The sequence below is a fragment of the Pleurodeles waltl genome, chromosome 3_1, assembly GCF_031143425.1.
Source record: "Pleurodeles waltl isolate 20211129_DDA chromosome 3_1, aPleWal1.hap1.20221129, whole genome shotgun sequence".
NCBI classification, from domain to species: Eukaryota; Metazoa; Chordata; class Amphibia; order Caudata; family Salamandridae; genus Pleurodeles; species Pleurodeles waltl.
This window is the reverse complement of record NC_090440.1, coordinates 793474640-793492744: the sequence shown is the minus strand read 5'-3', so window position 1 is coordinate 793492744 and position 18105 is coordinate 793474640. Positions and strand designations below refer to the sequence as shown.

Below are 18105 nucleotides of genomic sequence, written 5' to 3'. Positions count from 1 at the left end.
GTCATGGACCGCCAGGGCCGGAGACCGCAGGAGCACCGCCAACAGGCTGGCGGTGTTCCCAAGGGCATTCTGACCGCAGCGGTACAGCCGCGGTCAGAAATGGAAAACCGGCGGTGTACCGCCGGTTTTCCGCTGCCCTGGGGAATCCTCCATGGCGGCGCAGCTTGCTGCGCCGCCATGGGGATTCCGACCGCCATCCTGTTCGGAACAGGATGGCGGTATGGGGTGTCGTGGGGCCCCTGGGGGCCCCTGCAGTGCCCATGCCAATGGCATGGGCACTGCTGGGGCCCCCGTAACAGGGCCCCACTGAGAATTTCACGGGTGCAACTGCACCCGTCGCACCCTTTCCACTCCGCCGGCTCCATTCGGAGCCGGCATCCTCGTGGAAAGGGGTTTCCCACTGGGCGGGCGGGCGGCCTTCTGGCGGTCGCCCGCCCGCCCAGCGGGAAACACAGAATAACCGCGGCGGTCTTATGACCGCGCAGCGGTATTCTGGCGGCTCCCGCCGGCACCGCGGTTACCGCGGCCGGCGGGAGTCAGAATGACCCCCTAACTGTGGCCCCCTACTGACGCCCTTCAACCAGAATGTGGGGCACTGGCAGTCACTACCGATTTGCCTGATGGGGAGATCAGAGATGTTTAAGATGATAGCTCTCCCTCACTTCCTATACATTCTACAAAACACACCTTACAGAATCCTGGATGCATTCTTTACACAAGTCAAGGCGTTGGTGGGCACCCTTATTTGGGTGGGCGGGCAGCAGAGGGTGGCTGTGCGTACCCTACAAAGGTCCAAATACAAAGGGGAAATAGCACTGCTAAATATCTGCAAATATTACAAGGCAGCGCAGGTCTGTGTGATTAACTAATGGGCGTTCCCCCCCTGGGAAGACCCATCGTTTCAGGGTGATTGGTTGGCCCTAAGCAATAGCAGTTATCTACACTGGATGTACTGTGGTAAAATAGACAATGCTATGCCCGGCAAAGGGAGTGGGTGGTTCGGACTTGGAGGAAGTTAAGTAGGGAAATGGGCTGGGTTAACCAATTGACCCCAAGAACGCCACTGTGGGAGGGGTCCAGACTCCAAATAGTGATGAATTTGAGAGGTTTCTGGGACACCATAGGTATGTCCACTCTGGCAGAGGTGTGGGACGCTGAGTGGCCCCCTTTGCTCACATACAGAAGGATAACAGATGCCTAGCACACAGTGGCTGACATATGCCCAGATGAGGGCAGCTCTTCAGCTCAGCATCCCAGTGGATGTTGAGACGCAGGAGGATTATTCGCTGGAGATGAGACTGCTGGAAGGAGTAGTGCAGGAAAAACTGATTTCCTTGACATATGGTACACTGATGCGAAATATGCAGCCTCCCTTAACTGACCTGTGGGAAACCCAGATGCGAGAATCTGGTGACCTTGATGAAGATGATTGGAGGGTGGTACTTATGTTCCTGGTGGAGGTGGCCATTCCGGCATCGCTCAAACTTATTCAGCTTAAAATTCTGCATCAAGTCTACTACACCTGTACACTACTTCAAAGGCTGGGTACGGCAGACAGTGCTGAGTGCCTTCAGGGCTGTAGACAGGAGTGCACGTTCTACATTTGGAGCTGTCGCAAGATCAAGACTTGCTGGGGATGGTGAGAACTATGTTGGGGGGCATTAACGGGAACCCCCTGGGACTTTACCCGGGTCTGGCACTGCTGGGTATCTAGGGGCAGACAGATCATACACAATATCATAAACGTTTGGTTAAACTCTGCTGTATGGTGGCAAAATGAGATATCACTAGGAAGTGGGACTCGAGGATGGTTCCTCTGCATCAAGATGGTATGGACCATTGTTGAATACTGGAAAGGGTGGGAAGAGGTTGTGAACGGAAATACAAAAAGATATAGGGTGGCTAGGACACTGAGATTGGTTAGTAGGGGTACCCACAGTGGGATGTCTGCTTCCTCAGATACAGCACATAAAGCTGGGGAGAGGCACTCTTGGGCTTGACTCATTGACTGCTGGAAGTTTGTTTGAGGATGTAATAGGGTGGCAAATTGAATTGAACCTGTCATATTTTGTGCAATTAAAAGATAATGTACCATCAGGGAGGGGGGGCATGTTTATTTTCTTGGTATGTTGCTTGTTTGCCCTGCATATAAACAAATAAAATCTTTTTTTTAAATGGATGAGTGGTTAACTGTGTCAAACGCTACTGATAAGACAAAGAAAATAAAGGTAGAGGAATGGGATTTGTGATGTGCAGAGGAAACACATACACAAGTGAGAGCTTTCTCTGTGGAGCAGTAAGCACAGAAACTGTACTTGAATGGATTATAGAGCTTGCTATCTGAGATGCAGAGAGATGAATAAAGAGTAAGTATTTAAGCATCTAAGAGAAAACATACTTTCTGATTGTTTGAAGGGAAACAGATATCAGCAGTACGTGTTTTTATTTTTAGCAACGGTTATACAACTGTAGATTTTAAGCATTGAAGGCAGTGTCCAGGTAGAAGGAAGTAGGTGAGTAGAGAGTTAAGCAGGTCAGACCTCTGGAGAAGAGTGCAAGAGACTTTATAGTCTAGTGTCTGAATCAGTTGGTGGAGTTTAGTGGTATTAGCTAGAGAGGAGACAGGAGCAAGAAAGTAAAGTAAGAGGTGGAGTGAGGAGAGAGAGGAGAGATGGAGAGGAAGGGATGGCCAAAAAGGGGACAAGAAAGGATGGGACTCTCAAGAAAGATTTTAGAGGTGGAGTAGGAGGCAAAGTCAGAGGCGGAGAGAGACAATTCTGCTGTCCTGATTTCCTTCAGAAGGTGTCCATTATTTAAGTGCACAGGTGGGCGTACCTATCTTAGAACCTTTTGGTACAGGGAGGGAAGCTCTGCAGGCATAGATTTAACTGAACATAGTGGAACCCAGTATAAACAATTGAATTAAACAACGTCAGTCAGTTTGTACTTTGGTAAGAGCTGAACCAATATTTTGGGGCATCAAAAGAACTCCTTGGAAACATGGACTTATCCTCTGATCCTGATGAAGGCAGGGAAAGAGCCGCCTTTCTTTCAATGCAAGGGTAATAAAATAAAAGCACAAAGCACGAAGCACGAAGCAATCAGCACAAATGCCTGATGGAGATTTTCTTCATAAATGTCCAGTATACCTTTTAATGAAAACCTCCAGAACCTTTAATGTCATGTCTTGGTCATTGAGAATAGTAACTGCACCAAAATCTAACATACTTGGGGTACAGCCTCAACAGCCTCCACTGCTAAAGAAGAAAGAAGCTTATAAGGCTGCTGGCCTTGCAGGGAAAGAATGTTCTAACCAGTCCTGGAAGCTAGCCCTGTCAGTATGTTTGAAAGCTTTCTTTTTTAAATGGCAGCAAGTACGTTTCACTACTGTGATTTTTATATCAGTGTTGGAGCTAGAGTATTGGTGATCAACTGAATGAATGCTGTCACAGCTACTCTATATTGTCTATTGGAATGACCAAAGCAAGAAGGTGCTGAAGCAGAGATGGCAGTGATCGCTCAGCGCTGCTTCCCTGGAGTTACCTCTTTCAATAGACAACAGAGGCACCCAAAGGATCAGCTTCTCTGGTTGTGCCTCAATGGTTTGGAGAAATATAATTTGGGGCCACACCATCAGTCACTCAGGCCAAGACAGTATCATCCAGAAGAAGAATCTGGAGCCCTTGCTCTACGGTTTAAAACAAGTTTATCTACAACTCAACCACAGAGAGAAAAAATGTTCAGTGGCAAATCTCTGTTAGTATTACTTAAACAAGAAGACCAATTACATGTATTTAGCACTTATTTTCAGTCAGTAGAGAATCAGTAAAGCATCCTTGGCTGCCTGTAGCACAAACATATCCAGCTGTGAAGTCTTCAGGACATTAAAGGAAGCACGCAATCTAAACTGTAACTTCTTGATTGCTTAAATATGCTTCTCCAAGAAAAACACCACCAATAAAATGCTTAAAGTGTACACCATTTAACGTATAATTGGCTCCCTGCCCTTTGGCTGCTTCAATAGATTGTGCTCATAGAGAAACATAAAAACAAGTCGAATGAATATATAAAAAAGATAGTCACAGTAACTAGTATGCACAGTGCATTAGGGGGTCGGTGCGACTGTGAGCCAAGGCTGCACATCAACATTTACTCAGACACACTTCTGATTTACATAGATTCACAGGAACTGAGAACAGACAAAGATCACGAGTCCTATTTAAAATAACCATTCATGTTCTCAACTGTTGCAGCGCTTTCGCAGCATACTTAATCTCTGTCCTTACCCTGGTTGCCTCACACTTACTCTTAATTGTAAGTTGTTGAGCTTTTTGGTACTCTGTTTCTTTGATGGCCAGTGGTTTCACGAATAGAGCAATTTCACATATAATATCTGGATTCAGGCTATTCAAAAAAGCCAGAGCACTACAGGGTATTGCACCCTGAGCCCTTTTCAAACCTGCCACCAATTGTTCTTATGTGCACACAAGATTGTTATTCCCATTCCATCATGCTTCTCAACCCATCTTCAGTCCTAAATGGAGGTCAACTGATGTGAGGAGTGTGTTAGCAATATGAACTTCTGATGTCAGTACATAATTAATCCATATTATTTTCATTTTTACAACTCGTATAGTTGTGTTATTTCTCGATATAAGTTATAACATTTCTATAGGGTGCAATAGATGTTTTGTATATCACACAGTTTCATAATGTAAGATAAACCATCTACTTACGTTGGGAATACAGCAATATCTGAAACTCTAGTAGAGCACAGGTGAAAAGCTGCACCACGTTCTCTACTCCGAGTAGTTCAAAAACATCTTTTACTGGAAAGTCAAACAGCGGCAGTTCACTGGTGCTTGGCCTCTGGCAAATAATTGGTCCATAGACACCCGAAAACTTTAAAGATCTCCCTGCTGGAGGAAGAGGGACTTCATAAAGAATATTGTATATGTAACTTTCTAAGGGCAATGGTGGCGGTTGGAGGGATGTCACAGCTCGATGAAGTTGCTCCAGCACTTTTTTGCAGGCTTTCATGAATGACATTGGAGTGATGAGGCAAATGCATTTAGAGACATACAAAGTATCTCGAGAAATGTCATAAGAGTTGAAGCGTTGCAGTTTTGATACTGGGATTTCATTGCAGTCTTCTAGGCTGCTATCACTGTCTTTGCCATTGGTAGATGGAGTATGAATTATGTCATATTCAGCATTGTGCATATGATATAACGTCTGCATTGCACTACAAATTTGTTTGCTGGTTACTTCTTCATAAAATGTGAGAGCAAATCCAAATGTTCTTGAGCCATCTTCCCGCGTGATGATAAATGAATGGAACTGAGGATCTCTTGGGTCAGCCTGTGTCTTGAAGGAAAGCCCTTTGGGCATGCAAAGCTGTAAAAACATAAAGAACATATCAGTCAAACATTGTTCTACTACAAACACGGCTAGTGTAGTGTTTATGACTTTTTTTTTTAGAATTGGAGACCTAAGATTCAATGTGCCATGATCCCACCTAATACTTAGAAGGGCAGCTTCTCAGGTATGAATGCCAATGTGTGCAATGCACAGAGGATATTGTGCTGAGAACATGAAAAATAGCGTTTTGGGATTTACTAGGATTTCCCCATTTTTAAACTTATTTGCATATTCATAGAGCCTGTGGTGTCCATGATTCAGTGAACAGAGCAAAGTTTCCAGTCTAAGGGGCTCATTCTGAGCCCGGCGGGCGGCGGGCGCCGCCCACCGGGCGGAAACCGCCGAAAGACCGCACCGCGGTCAATAGACCGCGGGGGTCATTTTGACTTTCCCGCTGGGCCGGCGGGCGATCGCCAGAAGATCGCCCGCCGGCCCAGCGGGAAAGCCCCTGCAACGAGGAAGCCGGCTCCGAATGGAGCCGGCAGAGTTGCAGGGGTGCGACGGGTGCAGTAGCACCCGTCGCGATTTTCACTGTCTGCATAGCAGACAGTGAAAATCTTTGTGGGGCCCTGTTAGGGGGCCCCTGCACTGCCCATGCCAGTAGCATTGGGCAGTGCAGGGGCCCCCAGGGGCCCCACGACACCCGTTCCCGCCATCCTGTTCCTGGCGGGTTTTACCGCCAGGAACAGGATGGCGGGAAGGGGGTCGGAATCCCCATGCTTGCAGCGCCGCCATGGAGGATTCTCTGGCCCAGGGGAAATCCGGCGGGAAACCGCCGGATCCCCTTTTCTGACCGCGGCTTTACCGCCGCGGTCAGAATGGGCACTGAAGCACCGCCAGCCTGTTGGCAGTGCTTCCGTTGCCCGTGGCCCTGGCGGTTTAGGACCGCCAGGGTCAGAATGAGGGCCTAAACTTATATTGCTATTTTAATGAGATTCATCTGCAGTACCATGGTTTTTCTCAATAATTGACAAAATAATGTTGTCCATTTATGAATACAAGAACTGCCAACATTTTAAAGCAAATATTGGCAAAGCCAGTAGGACTGACGTTGGCCACCATCCTTATGATTTTATCAATGCTTGCTTTGTTTTGTCATGGTTTTTGCAGAACTTTTTTTGGGGAAAGCTTACAGGTCCTCATCAATCTAAAAAAAATTGGCTAATAGCAAAAATATTTTTTGTGTCAATAGATTCTGAAAAAACCCAGATTTGATTGCTTTAGAAGTCAAGTGACCTGGACAAGTTGAAGAGCACCTCACCATTACAAGCAGTGGTATCACTGTACATTACCAAACAACTGCACTGTCTGAGCCCCAACCGTATCTCCAATGCTCAATTGGGAAAGCTTTTCTTAAGCAAATCTTGGCTGCTGAGCTGAAGGACCTCCAGATTAAAGAACAGAACCCTAAATGGCCCTTCCTTTCCAAGATTACCAACTGCACGCTTTGTGGATATAAGTTTGAGTCTTTTAATCACTTGTTATGCTACTGTCCGGCAATGCTATGTGCCCAGCGCACCCTGCTAAAACAACTTTTTTTTTAACACAGCGATCTTGCAACAAGGTGAGGAACTTTGTTTTTACCACCACAGTCCCAATGAAACTGGCCAAATTTGGCAAATATATCAGCCTCACACAAGAATTGCTTAAAGGAACATAACAAGTCTAGGCAGACCCTGCACAGAATAAACTACTTCCACCTCAGCAAGTTATTGGCGGCATGTGGTGGTCGCCGTTTTTATGATCCTCGGCAACACTTACATTCGCAACCAACAGTTGACCTACAGCTCCCTATTTAAGGCCATCTCTTGATCAGTTTGAACTTTTTAACTATTAGCCTTTTTTCAAATAACTGTATTTTTAAGCTTTTAATGCCACTCTAAGGCACTTTTATACTCTGGGGTGAATGTCTTTGTTTGTTTGTTGTCATAATTGGGTTTAACACACTTTATGGACATTTCAGTCATTGTCGAGCACTTTATTTGTTTGCTGCTATAATCCTTTTTAAAGTGGATGCACTTTATGGACACTTCTGCCATCATCAAGCATTATACATATTTGCTGCTATAATTCTAGGCACTTCCTAGAGCATTACACACTGTAAGTTTTACAGTGCACTTTATATGCTTGCCCACATAACTCCTGGTACTAGCCCTGCTCAGCTTAATCATTTGTAAAGGTTTTTTCTTTTCTCTTTGTTGAGTGAATAAATGGTAAACATTTGAAATATTTGCACAATAAAATATGATTACGTCAAAGCTCTTTACATACAGTGTCAGAATTTACAGGTCCCCTTGACCACTTTAGCTGTCAAAGAGAGGCTTCATAAGGAGACAAACTTGTTTTGTACATGGGACTTTCTTTTGCATCACCTCAAGATGATACTAGCAAATGCATGTAGGATGACACCAGAAACAAGTGATTTGATAGTCAGCAATACAAATCTAACCAAATTACAATTTATTACAATGTATGTTTTAATGTCAGCCGTCAAAAACAACAAACCAATGTTTTATATTGTTGAACAAATAAAATCTTGAAGGAATTCCTCCCTTCTCTGTGATAATTAAATAGTAATGGCAAATAAAGGAAGCATGGTGAAGGCCACCACAGCAGCAGTACAAAAAAGGCTCAGTGAAGCATGAGAAGATGGAAAATGTCACAGAAACACTGCACAAACAAGCAAGCAATAGCAGAGCCAATTGGTCTCTCCTTTGTGGGCTATTGGGTTTGCAAATAGCTTTTAGCCATGCTGCACATCATCTCAGATGCTGTGCATCATGTGTAAAGGCTTCTTTTTTTTTTTAAAGCCTTTGATGCTGCTGCCCGCATCATTCTGTAGGCACAAGTACCACGCCTGTGAGCCTACAAAATGATGGTGGTGCCTTTTTCCCCCTTTTTAATTACCGATCCAAGTTGTAGGGGAAGCAATACAGTGGAGGGTGGAGGACACCTAAGCAGCACTGGGGGCGGGGGACACTGAAACAACACAGGACACCTAAGCAACACGGGGAAAGGAGAGGTGTAAACAAAAGCAAAATAGGGAAGGGCACGGGGTGAGGAAACAATATGGGACTCTGAAGCAACACCGGGAGGGTGGGAGTTACATAGAAGCAACACAGGGTGGGGAAAGTAAAAGGGAGGGTGCAGGTGGGGGAAGAACAATGGGGAGAGAGAAGAAGGGCGTGAGTGGGAGTAAGCAACATGGAGCGTGCAGGAAGCAATGGGGAGAAACACACAGGCGAGAACAATAGGAAAGGGGCGGAGAGAAGCACACTGGTGACAGAGAGCATCACAAGTGCAGGGGGAGAGGGAGAGATCTCAAAAACATATGCACTTTTATGGACTACTTAGCATCAAAGAATACAATTCTGTGCTTGGAAAGCAAGCAGTGGAAGCAGAGATGCCAGTCAACCAAAGAGATGGTAATAGGCAATGCGCAAAACACAAGATTGACAAGCTATGACATGAATAAGAAGCAGCCAAACGAAAGTGACAGGAAAGCCAATCAATTTTAAGCAATGGGAGGACTCCAAGTTTCTCTATGATCTTGGTAAGCCAAAACATGTTTTGTAACAGAAAGTGCATGCATTGGCTAGTAGGCTTAACGTATAAATTATATTGAGGATATGAATCAAGCTCGGAATCTGAAAGATCGGGAATATCAGTGAATGATATAATACATTTGCATATTCCACAGAGAGGCGCAATTCTGCTTTGTTGAAGACTAACAAAAACTACATATATGAAGCTGAAAGATATTTTGATTAAGCACACCAGCCTCTTCCTCGTAGCAGAAATGCCACTCAAGTAAAAATTAAGCATAGAAATGTGATACAAACCATTCCCACTGCATCCTGATCATAAGGATTCCATTCTACATTCTCTGGGTAATGCGCAAGAACTTTAGACTTAAAAGTGCGTCTTAGAGGAGTCTGTTCAAAATTCTCCCCTAGAAGAAAACAACACAAAGGTTACAATTATTTTGCATACTTTCATGTTCAAACAATAGGAAAAAAGGTAGAAAATCAGGACAAAACCAGTTAGGAATCAAATTTGCATGTCAAAGGAGAACACAGAAGAGGAGTCGAAGTGCAGGCGTTATTGCCCAAAAGAAAACAAACCGTGAGATTAGTAGCAGTGTACAAGATTATTCATTTGTGCCTTCCTTTAACTCAGATCCTTATGGAATCAGAACTGTAGTACCAAATCAGTAGTTTGCAATTTACCTGACATTAAAAAAAATTGATGTCTTGATGAAAACATGTTTTAAAGTGTTTAAAACATTTGCTTTAAACATTTGCATTAAAGGAAAGCACAACCAGACAATAAACAACATGCATAAAAGTTTGAAATTACAAACAAAACTAGCATAGTGTAAGCTTTGAAAACCAATGAAGGCTTTTGCTATTTTTTTCCAATCAAAGCACCAAAGTAATATTAAAATCCACCACCTTCTACAACAGCGAACTTTGAAGAAAAGTACATGAAAAGAATCTTAAAGTTAAAAGTGGAAGTCCAAGAAATGCCACCAAGCAGGTGGCTGCAGAAGAAACAGAAAGACATTCTGCTTCATTTGGCATTATTTTACCTTCAGCTGCGCTTGATATAAAACGGCCGACACCATCTCGTGCTTTTGAAGCCTGTATGTACTCGCATAATGCTATATAACAGATAAAATAACAACACATTACAAAGTAATAAACTATAAACTTGAAAAGTTACTAAAAGATTGCAGTTGCCAAATTAAATGCTACGCATACTGTCTTTCCCAAAAACCTATTTGACATTGTTTCCACGACTATGGTACTGTAAACTAAGGGGGCTTGTTCACAATATCTGCATTAGTGATTTGAGATTCTGTCATTGGGCTCATACTCTCTGGAGGAGAGTCTGATGTGATGCTGATCGACTGATGACCTGAAGACGAAGACTGACTTTGTTGCTGATCCATACCGAGGATAGGTAGATATGACAATGTGACTGAATTATCTTTTTGTGCCTTTTCTTTCTAGGTACCAACTGCACTGTCTAAGTAGTTTTTTTTAGCTAGATGTTTTCTAAATTTTTGTTCTAAATTGTTTTGCATGAAGTCCCACATGCCGATGTTAATCTGGGTTAGGTGAGGGTTTCTGCCCTATGACTACTGACAGATCACAGAGACAAATGGTTGATGGACTGATTTGCTGAACTATATTACACATGTTGACTCATTTGTCTTTGATTCATTTGTTGACTCATGCTAATGCTTTAAAATGTACTCTGATGCAAGTTCTGTTAGGTTATGTTTTTGGTGCCTTCTAATGAATTAATGCAGAATTTAGCTTGAATTGAATAAAGGTTGAACTAATCTCATGACTTAGTTTTGTAACTAATAGGGAAATAAAATTACTAAAACGTATACTGAGTTGTGATTATTCATGACTGGAAGGTCATGGTGTGATGATTATTAATTGCTGATTAATGACTAAATTAATTGTCATTGAATTTTGTGTATTGATTATTGAGAACCATTGGTCACATCATAGCTTGGTTACTCCATACGAATCAAAAGGTTCATCGACCTATGCGCGTCCCCTTGTAAGTTTGCTTATCAAGCACTAGGCGCGGCCAGCATGACCAAGACTTAGCAACTGATATTATTGTTATATTCACAGCAGTCAAAGTCACAATATTGAGATATATTATCCAATTGCGTTAATCAATTCCTGTGTTAAAAGTGAAATCCAGACGGAGATGGTAAGACACATTTGCAAAATGATCAGTACTTCATTCCTATTCTTACACGTCATGACGACTACGAAACGTCGAAAATAGGAGACGATTGCTTCTGCTGCCAATTTAGGTAATTTTCCATTTCCCCTCAAGCTAGTTCAACTATTCTTCGGCATGTATTACTGATGAGAGAGTTGAGAAATGTGGATCAGCTCCAGAATGGCAGGATGAATCAAGGGTTTGGAAGGAAGTATCCACTCCAGTTGCAGATAATTGAATACAAGGTTTTAGAGTACAGATAACACGACTGAATTGATGACTAGGTGCCAGATGTACGAAGCATTTTGCATGACGCAAACTCGCAGATAGGAAGGGGTGTTCCCTTCCTATTTGCGATTCGCACCGCGATGCAGAATTGCTTTGTGACCGCGAACGCGGTCGCAAAGCAATTCGCAGTTAGCACCCATGTCAAGTGGGTGCTAACTCATTCGCAAAAGGGAAGGGGTCTAATGGACTACTGCCTACTCTGAAAAAACGAAACCAAATAGTTTCATTTTTTCTTTTGTATTGCAGCTCGTTTTCCTTTAAGGAAAACGGGCTACAATACAAAAAAAAAAAACTGCTTTATTAAAAAAGCAGTCACAGACATGGAGGTCTGCTGTCTCCAGCAGGCCACCATCCCTGTGAGTGCAGGGAATCGCAAGGGGGTCGCAAATTGCGACCCACCTCATTAATATTAATGAGGTGGGTCTTTGCGACCCCCTTGCGATTCGCAGAAGGTGTCTGAGACACAATTCTGCATATGATTTTGCGACTCGGAAATTGCGAGTTGCACCGACTCGCAATTTCCGAGTCGCAAAATCCAATCTTCCTACATCTGGCCCTAGATTCTTTTTTGGTTTGAAACGTTTTCAAATACAGCTTAAAATGCATACAAAACACCACGTATAGGTAAATATTAAAAAGTAACAATATTTTAAAACAAACATGTTCCTTACACAAAATATACATATTTTAACCCAAGTACGTTCTGTAGGTAAATTGCTATAACTGTGTCTTGATTAACATGTATAGGAACATTCAATTAATTCTATGGCTATGCTTTGGTTGTTCAAGTTTAGTTCTTTTCCAGTAGAACGTATGAACAAATGAGTAAACATAATATTTATGTTCATAAGCATCCCATGGGTGGCCAATAGCTGCCTAGCCTGTACATGATGATCAAAAATGTTCATGATCAACTTCTATCTTTTTTTGCACAGCGTAGCAAATATATTTTTATTGATGGGTACAGTAGATAGGAATGGGGACAGAGATATGGGCCAGTAATTGGAGAGGGCCTTGCCTTGCCATTCGGGTGGGCTGTTCCTTTGAGGAGCTGGGTCAAAACTGGTTGCTGAGTAAGGCAGTCCTCCAATGAGAGTGGCAAAGTGGTAAAACAGATAGATTGGAATGCTACTTTCTGTTCTTATAACGGATCAACAATTAATTTAATTGTATTCAATTTAAGAAATGAAAAATTAAAGTTGATTTTCTTCAGTTAGAAGTCGTGGGTAAAAAAGCATACACAAGCACTGAATGGTAAACAAAATTATTTGTTTGTCATGTAGAATAAATCTAGCAAAAATGTCCTTTAATGACCAAAACCTCCCGTTATTATAATAAACTTTCTTTCATAGAAGTGCTTCTAGTTACAAACAACAGAGGCAATATGAAATGTTTCACAACAAATCAGCAGGTAGCACAAAGACAATATGGTCCTTTTAAGTATGAAATGTAAAACCACGCATTATAATGGGAAAGCCTTCAGGACAGTCTGCTACCCACAAAATAAACTCTTGAGTTGCTAGCAACATTTTTGACGCAAGGACACATTTAGAGCTCAAATGTACCGCGAAATGGCAGATTTGCATTTCTCATAGTTACACGTAATTTCACGTAGTTTTGCTGAAAGGATATTTTGCGCACCATAGATAGGTTGGGGAGAGCCCCTCAGATCAGAAAGGCACCAAGGCAGAGGTAAAAGAACACTGTTTAGCTTGGGAAGAGGTACTATTAGGTTTCATGAACACCTCAGTACATGATAAACTGCCTTAGGTGCACTAGGCAATAGGGTCTGGTTATTCCTCCCTTTGGCAAGGACAGTTCATTGGTAAATGGCTGGATGCCTCCTACTGGAAGATGTCAGGACCGCCTAAAACGCACTCCTTGTGGTTCTGCTAGCCCCTATGATTTCCGTAACTGAATATTATTCCCTGCAGCAGTGACAGCACCACATGATTACTTCCCTCAGTGCACAAGGTTTATAACTTTAAATGAGTGAGTGGCATGATGCGTTAGCAAAATAGTTGTATTTTATATGTACATGAATATTACACTGAAAAAATAAATATATGATTCTAGCTATGTATGATTACATCTCCAACACGGAAAACACTTAATAAAATCGGTTGAAAAAAGATTTCCATTTAGATTAAGAAAACATAAAAAATAATTATAATGGGGAACAGGTAAAGCAAACCAATCTGAAGAAAAACAAAGCATTTAGGAAATGTTTCTAGGCAATGCTGAGCTGGCTTGTCCACAATTAGTGGCTAGAACCTAAAATTAAAAAACTGATATGTATAAAAATTACAAATCAGTGTAGTCAGGAGCAGTAAATTGTTAAAGTATATTTATATATATCAATGGCCAGCAGGCAAAAGGAGGAAAGTGGGATAGGCCAATCAACATGTGATTCAGTCTCATTTACGTACACATGCTAAATTGTAGTATAAAAAAAGCTCCCCAAGTCAAATTTCCTTTGTTATGATCCTCCAGGTTGTGTTTGGGCATTAGGACTAAAAATTGAGATTATTCATGCTTCGTGTATGTAACTAAAGCATTTTCACTGTTTTGCTTTTAGTTTCACCCTCAGCTGGTGTAAATATTTCCAGATGTTTTAGAGAAACTAAGGCTTAAAAATTGTGATATGTGTCCCTGCAGTACTCCCGCAGAACTCCTACATTCTGATGGTGCTGGTCCCATGGGACTGAGCGATGTGATTGGTGGTCACACCATGAAAAAAATATTGTGGCTGCCATTAGAAGACTCACCCAGTCTCTGAAAAAAACACACAAAGGACATATAGGAGGCCTATATGGGGATACCCTGACCGCATAGCCTAGAGAGGCAAAAAACAAAAACAATTTTGTGTGGTTTTGCAGCGGTCCCGTGGAACAGTCAAAGGAGCCAACATGGCACCCCATGTGCTCCAGAGTTATAGTTATCGTAGAGCACGAGTTATAGTTACTTGAGACAATCATCACTATAACTGCTGAATTACTATGGTTTCGTACAAGCAAAATCTGACCCTAACTTTAACATACCTGCAACCATTGTTTTTTTAAGTGAATTTCTATGTTTATTAAATTCTATTTCCTAACTATAATGTTCCTATAACCTTTAGTTTTTCCAGTGAATTTCTATGTTTTTTTCACATTAAGTAATATTTAATTACTTTACGTTAATCCAACAACCACAGCGCATGACCGAAAACCCCGTATAAGCACCCAACCCCATGCGACGCAAGGCCTTTGGCTGTGTGTAGTGGGTGTTGGCCACAGGGCCTGCGGCCAACCCTCGATAGGTCCCCCTCCCTGCCCGATTTGGGCCTCATGGCCCCCCAACCCTGGGGTACAGCAAATCTGGTCTGATTTTGACCCCAGGAACCCTCGTAACTCGGGGGCTACTCAAATATTTTAACGGAGAGGGGGTCTCGCGACCACCCCATTCCTGGGCCAATTTTGCCCCTGGGGACCCCATTCCCGGGGCACAGTTAATTATTAGGAGGGGAGAGGGGCTGTGTGCCCCTGTGGGCAGTAAACCGTTATTTCCTGAGGGTGGGCACCTCAGGAGATAGCAGGAGCAGGCCCTTGGGGGTGGCAGTCCCCAGGGAGATAGTGTTCCCTGGGGCCATACATGCGGATTTAAACCAAAAAATAAAAAGCACGATCTGCAAACCAAGATCTAGCTTCCTGACACATTTAATGTAATACCGGTCAGTGGTTTGGGCTGTAGTTGTGTCTAGAGACCCTATGGGGAAAACATGTTTTGGGACCCCTCCCTTTTTCTCGCCCCCACTTGTCAAATCACCCCAAAACTTTAAAGACAGCAGCTGAAGTGAGTGGCATACTAATTTTGAAAAATTTGTGGAGATTCATCAAACAGTGCCAAAGTTATTGACAAAACAAAAAACACTGTTCATATGGAAACTACGTCCTAACATAACTACCTACTGCCATCTGCCAGTTACATTTAAATATATATCTATATAAAAAAAATGTACTTACCCAGTAGACATCTGTTTGTGGCATGTAGTGCTATAGATTTACATGCTCTGCATACTTCAGCCATCTAGTGTTGGGTTTGGAGTGTTACAAGGTGTTTTTCTTCGATAAGCATTTTCGAGTCATGGGATCGAGTGGCTCCTCCGCCTCTGTGATACTGTTCATGGGCATGGAGTCCTTTGTTAGATTGTTTTCCAGCAGGCCGGTGAGATAGAGTATAGGAGAAGTATAGAGAAAGAGATGTACATTCAAGTGTTTGTACATATGTACAAATATATACAATTATAAGGTAACTGAAATGGCACAGGCGTCCAGGGAGTAGGGTGGGCATATGTGAATTTACAGCACTACATACCACGAACAGAAGTATTCTGGGTAAGTAACATTTTCCGTTCAATGGCATGTGTGGCTGTAGATACACATGCTCTGCATAGACTGTAAAGCAGTCTCTTCATGAAAGGGGTGGATAGCCTGTGGGAGTTGCAGTTGCAGTTGTCTGGAAAAGTGCTCTTAGTACAGCCTGTCCTACATTGGCTTCTGACATTCTAGTACATCTACACAGTAATGATTTTTAAAAGTATGCAGTGTAGACCAAGTAGCTGCTTTACAAATGTCAACTAAAGGAATGTTTGGCAAGAACACCATAGTGGCACCTTTCTTCCTAGTGGAATGTGCTCTAGGAGTTAGTGGCAACTGTCTTTTTGCTTTACCATAACAAGTTTGTATGCACTTAAGAGATTGCTTTACCTCATGCGGTACTGAAAAAGCTACAAAAAGCTGTTTAGTTTTCCTAAACTCTTCAGTCCTGTCAATGTAACATGAGTGCCCGTTTGACATCTAAACTGTGGAGCGCTCTTTCTCCCACGGAATCAGGCTGCAGAAAGAAAACCGGCAACTCAATGGTTTGATTGATGTGGAATTGAGAAACTACTTTTGGTAGGAACCTTGGGTTTGTACAGAAGACCACCTTGTCTTTGTGTATTTCAAAGCAAGGTTCTTCTAAAGTTAATGCCTGGAGCTCACCTACACATCTGAGTGATGTAATAGTGACTAAAAAAGCCACCTTCCAAGAATGGAACTGAATAGGACATGAATGAAGTTGCTCAAAAGAAGGGCCCATTAGCCTAGTGGGTACGATATTGAGATTCCAGGATGGGACTGGGAGGGGGGTAGTCTAGTTGGGATTACTCTCTTAAGTCCTTCCATAAAGGCTTTAATAACTGGTATTCTGAACAAAGAAGTATGTTGCCTGTTTTGTAAATATGCAGCTATGGCTTCAAGATGTAATCGGATTGAAGAGTAAGCCAAGTTTGCTTTTTGCAAGTGAAGCAAATAGGAAACAATATCTTGAACAGATGATTTAATGGGGTCAGTGTTTTTGGATTGCCGGTAGCAGACAACCCATTTCCATTTCGCTGCATAACATGCTCTAGCTGTTGGCCTACGAGCTTCCTTAAGACTCTCCATATACTCAGAAGGTAACTAGAGGTAACTAAACGCTGTGACTTCAGGAGACATATCACAAGGTTGAGTGACTTGGGATCTTGATGTATGATTTGTCCTTGGTCTCGTGTGAGAAGGTCCAGCCTGTTGGAGAGCTTCTCGTGGGGAACCTCCGAGAAGTCCAGAAGTGTTGTGAACCATGGCTGAGGTGCCCAAGTGGGAGCTACCAGGATCATGGTGACAGATGTCTGACTGAGTTTCCGAACCAGAAATGGAATAAGAGGGATAGGTGGAAAAGTGTAGGAAAATATCCCTGACCAGCTCATCCATACAGCGTTGCCCTTGAACAGAGGGTGAGTGTACCTGGATGTGAAGCTTGGGCATTTTTCATTCTCAACTGTGGTGAAAAAGTCTATTTGAGGAGTTCCCCACTTTTGGAAGCATTTTTGAAGGACTGGTAGGTAAAGTTCCCATTCGTGGACATGCTGATGCACCTTGATGAGCAGGTCTGCAAACTCGTTGTCTGTTCCTGGAAGATACTCTGCCAGTAGATGAAAGTGGTGGTGACGAGGCCACTTCCATACAGCTTGTGCAAGTTGTGATAACTGGAATGACTGTGTTCCCCCACCCGTGTTTTTGGATATAATACATTGCTGTAATGTTGTCCATGTGGACTAAGACAACTTTGTGTGACAGGTGAGGAAGGAAAGCTCTCAGGGCTAGAAATACCTCTTGAAGCTCCAGATAACTGATGTGCATGGATTGGTGACTGAGATCCCAGATGCCCTGGATTGCGAAGTCCTGAAGATGTGCGCCAGAACACATGAGGGATGCATCTGTAGTCAGAATGACCTGAGGCACAGGGTCTCGAAAAGGCCGCCCTTTTAATAGGTTGGTGGAGTTCCACCATTGCAGAGATTGGCAAGTTTGGCAGTCTAACAACACTAGATCCTGAAGCTGATCCTCTGACTGAGACAAGTGACAAGACAGACATTGCCGTAGTGGACACATGTGGAGCCTGGCTTGAGGGACAATAGCAATACAGGATGCCATCATCCCTAAGAGGCGCATGACAGCCCTGACTGTGCAAGTATGATTCTCCTGAAACTGAGGAAGAAGATGCTGGAAACTGTGAACGTGGGCTGTATTAGGGTATTCTAACCCCAGCTCTTCATTGAGAATGGCTCCTAGATACGGC

General features: G+C 43.0%; 1 protein-coding gene across 2 annotated transcripts in view; it reads right to left on the bottom strand.

Annotated features, from left to right (window-relative positions):
• DENND5A (DENN domain containing 5A) overlaps positions 1-18105 on the bottom strand; it is a 298910-nt gene that overhangs the window by 258721 nt on the left and 22084 nt on the right. Inside the window, exons 2-4 of one of the 2 annotated variants that reach the window (XM_069223636.1) lie at positions 10013-10084; positions 9264-9373; positions 4737-5397 (exon numbers count right to left, since the gene is read on the bottom strand). In XM_069223636.1, coding sequence (XP_069079737.1) covers positions 4737-5397; positions 9264-9373; positions 10013-10084 — 843 coding nt within the window. The remainder of the gene's footprint in view (positions 1-4736; positions 5398-9263; positions 9374-10012; positions 10085-18105) is intronic. The other variant, XM_069223637.1, reaches the window with a different exon arrangement.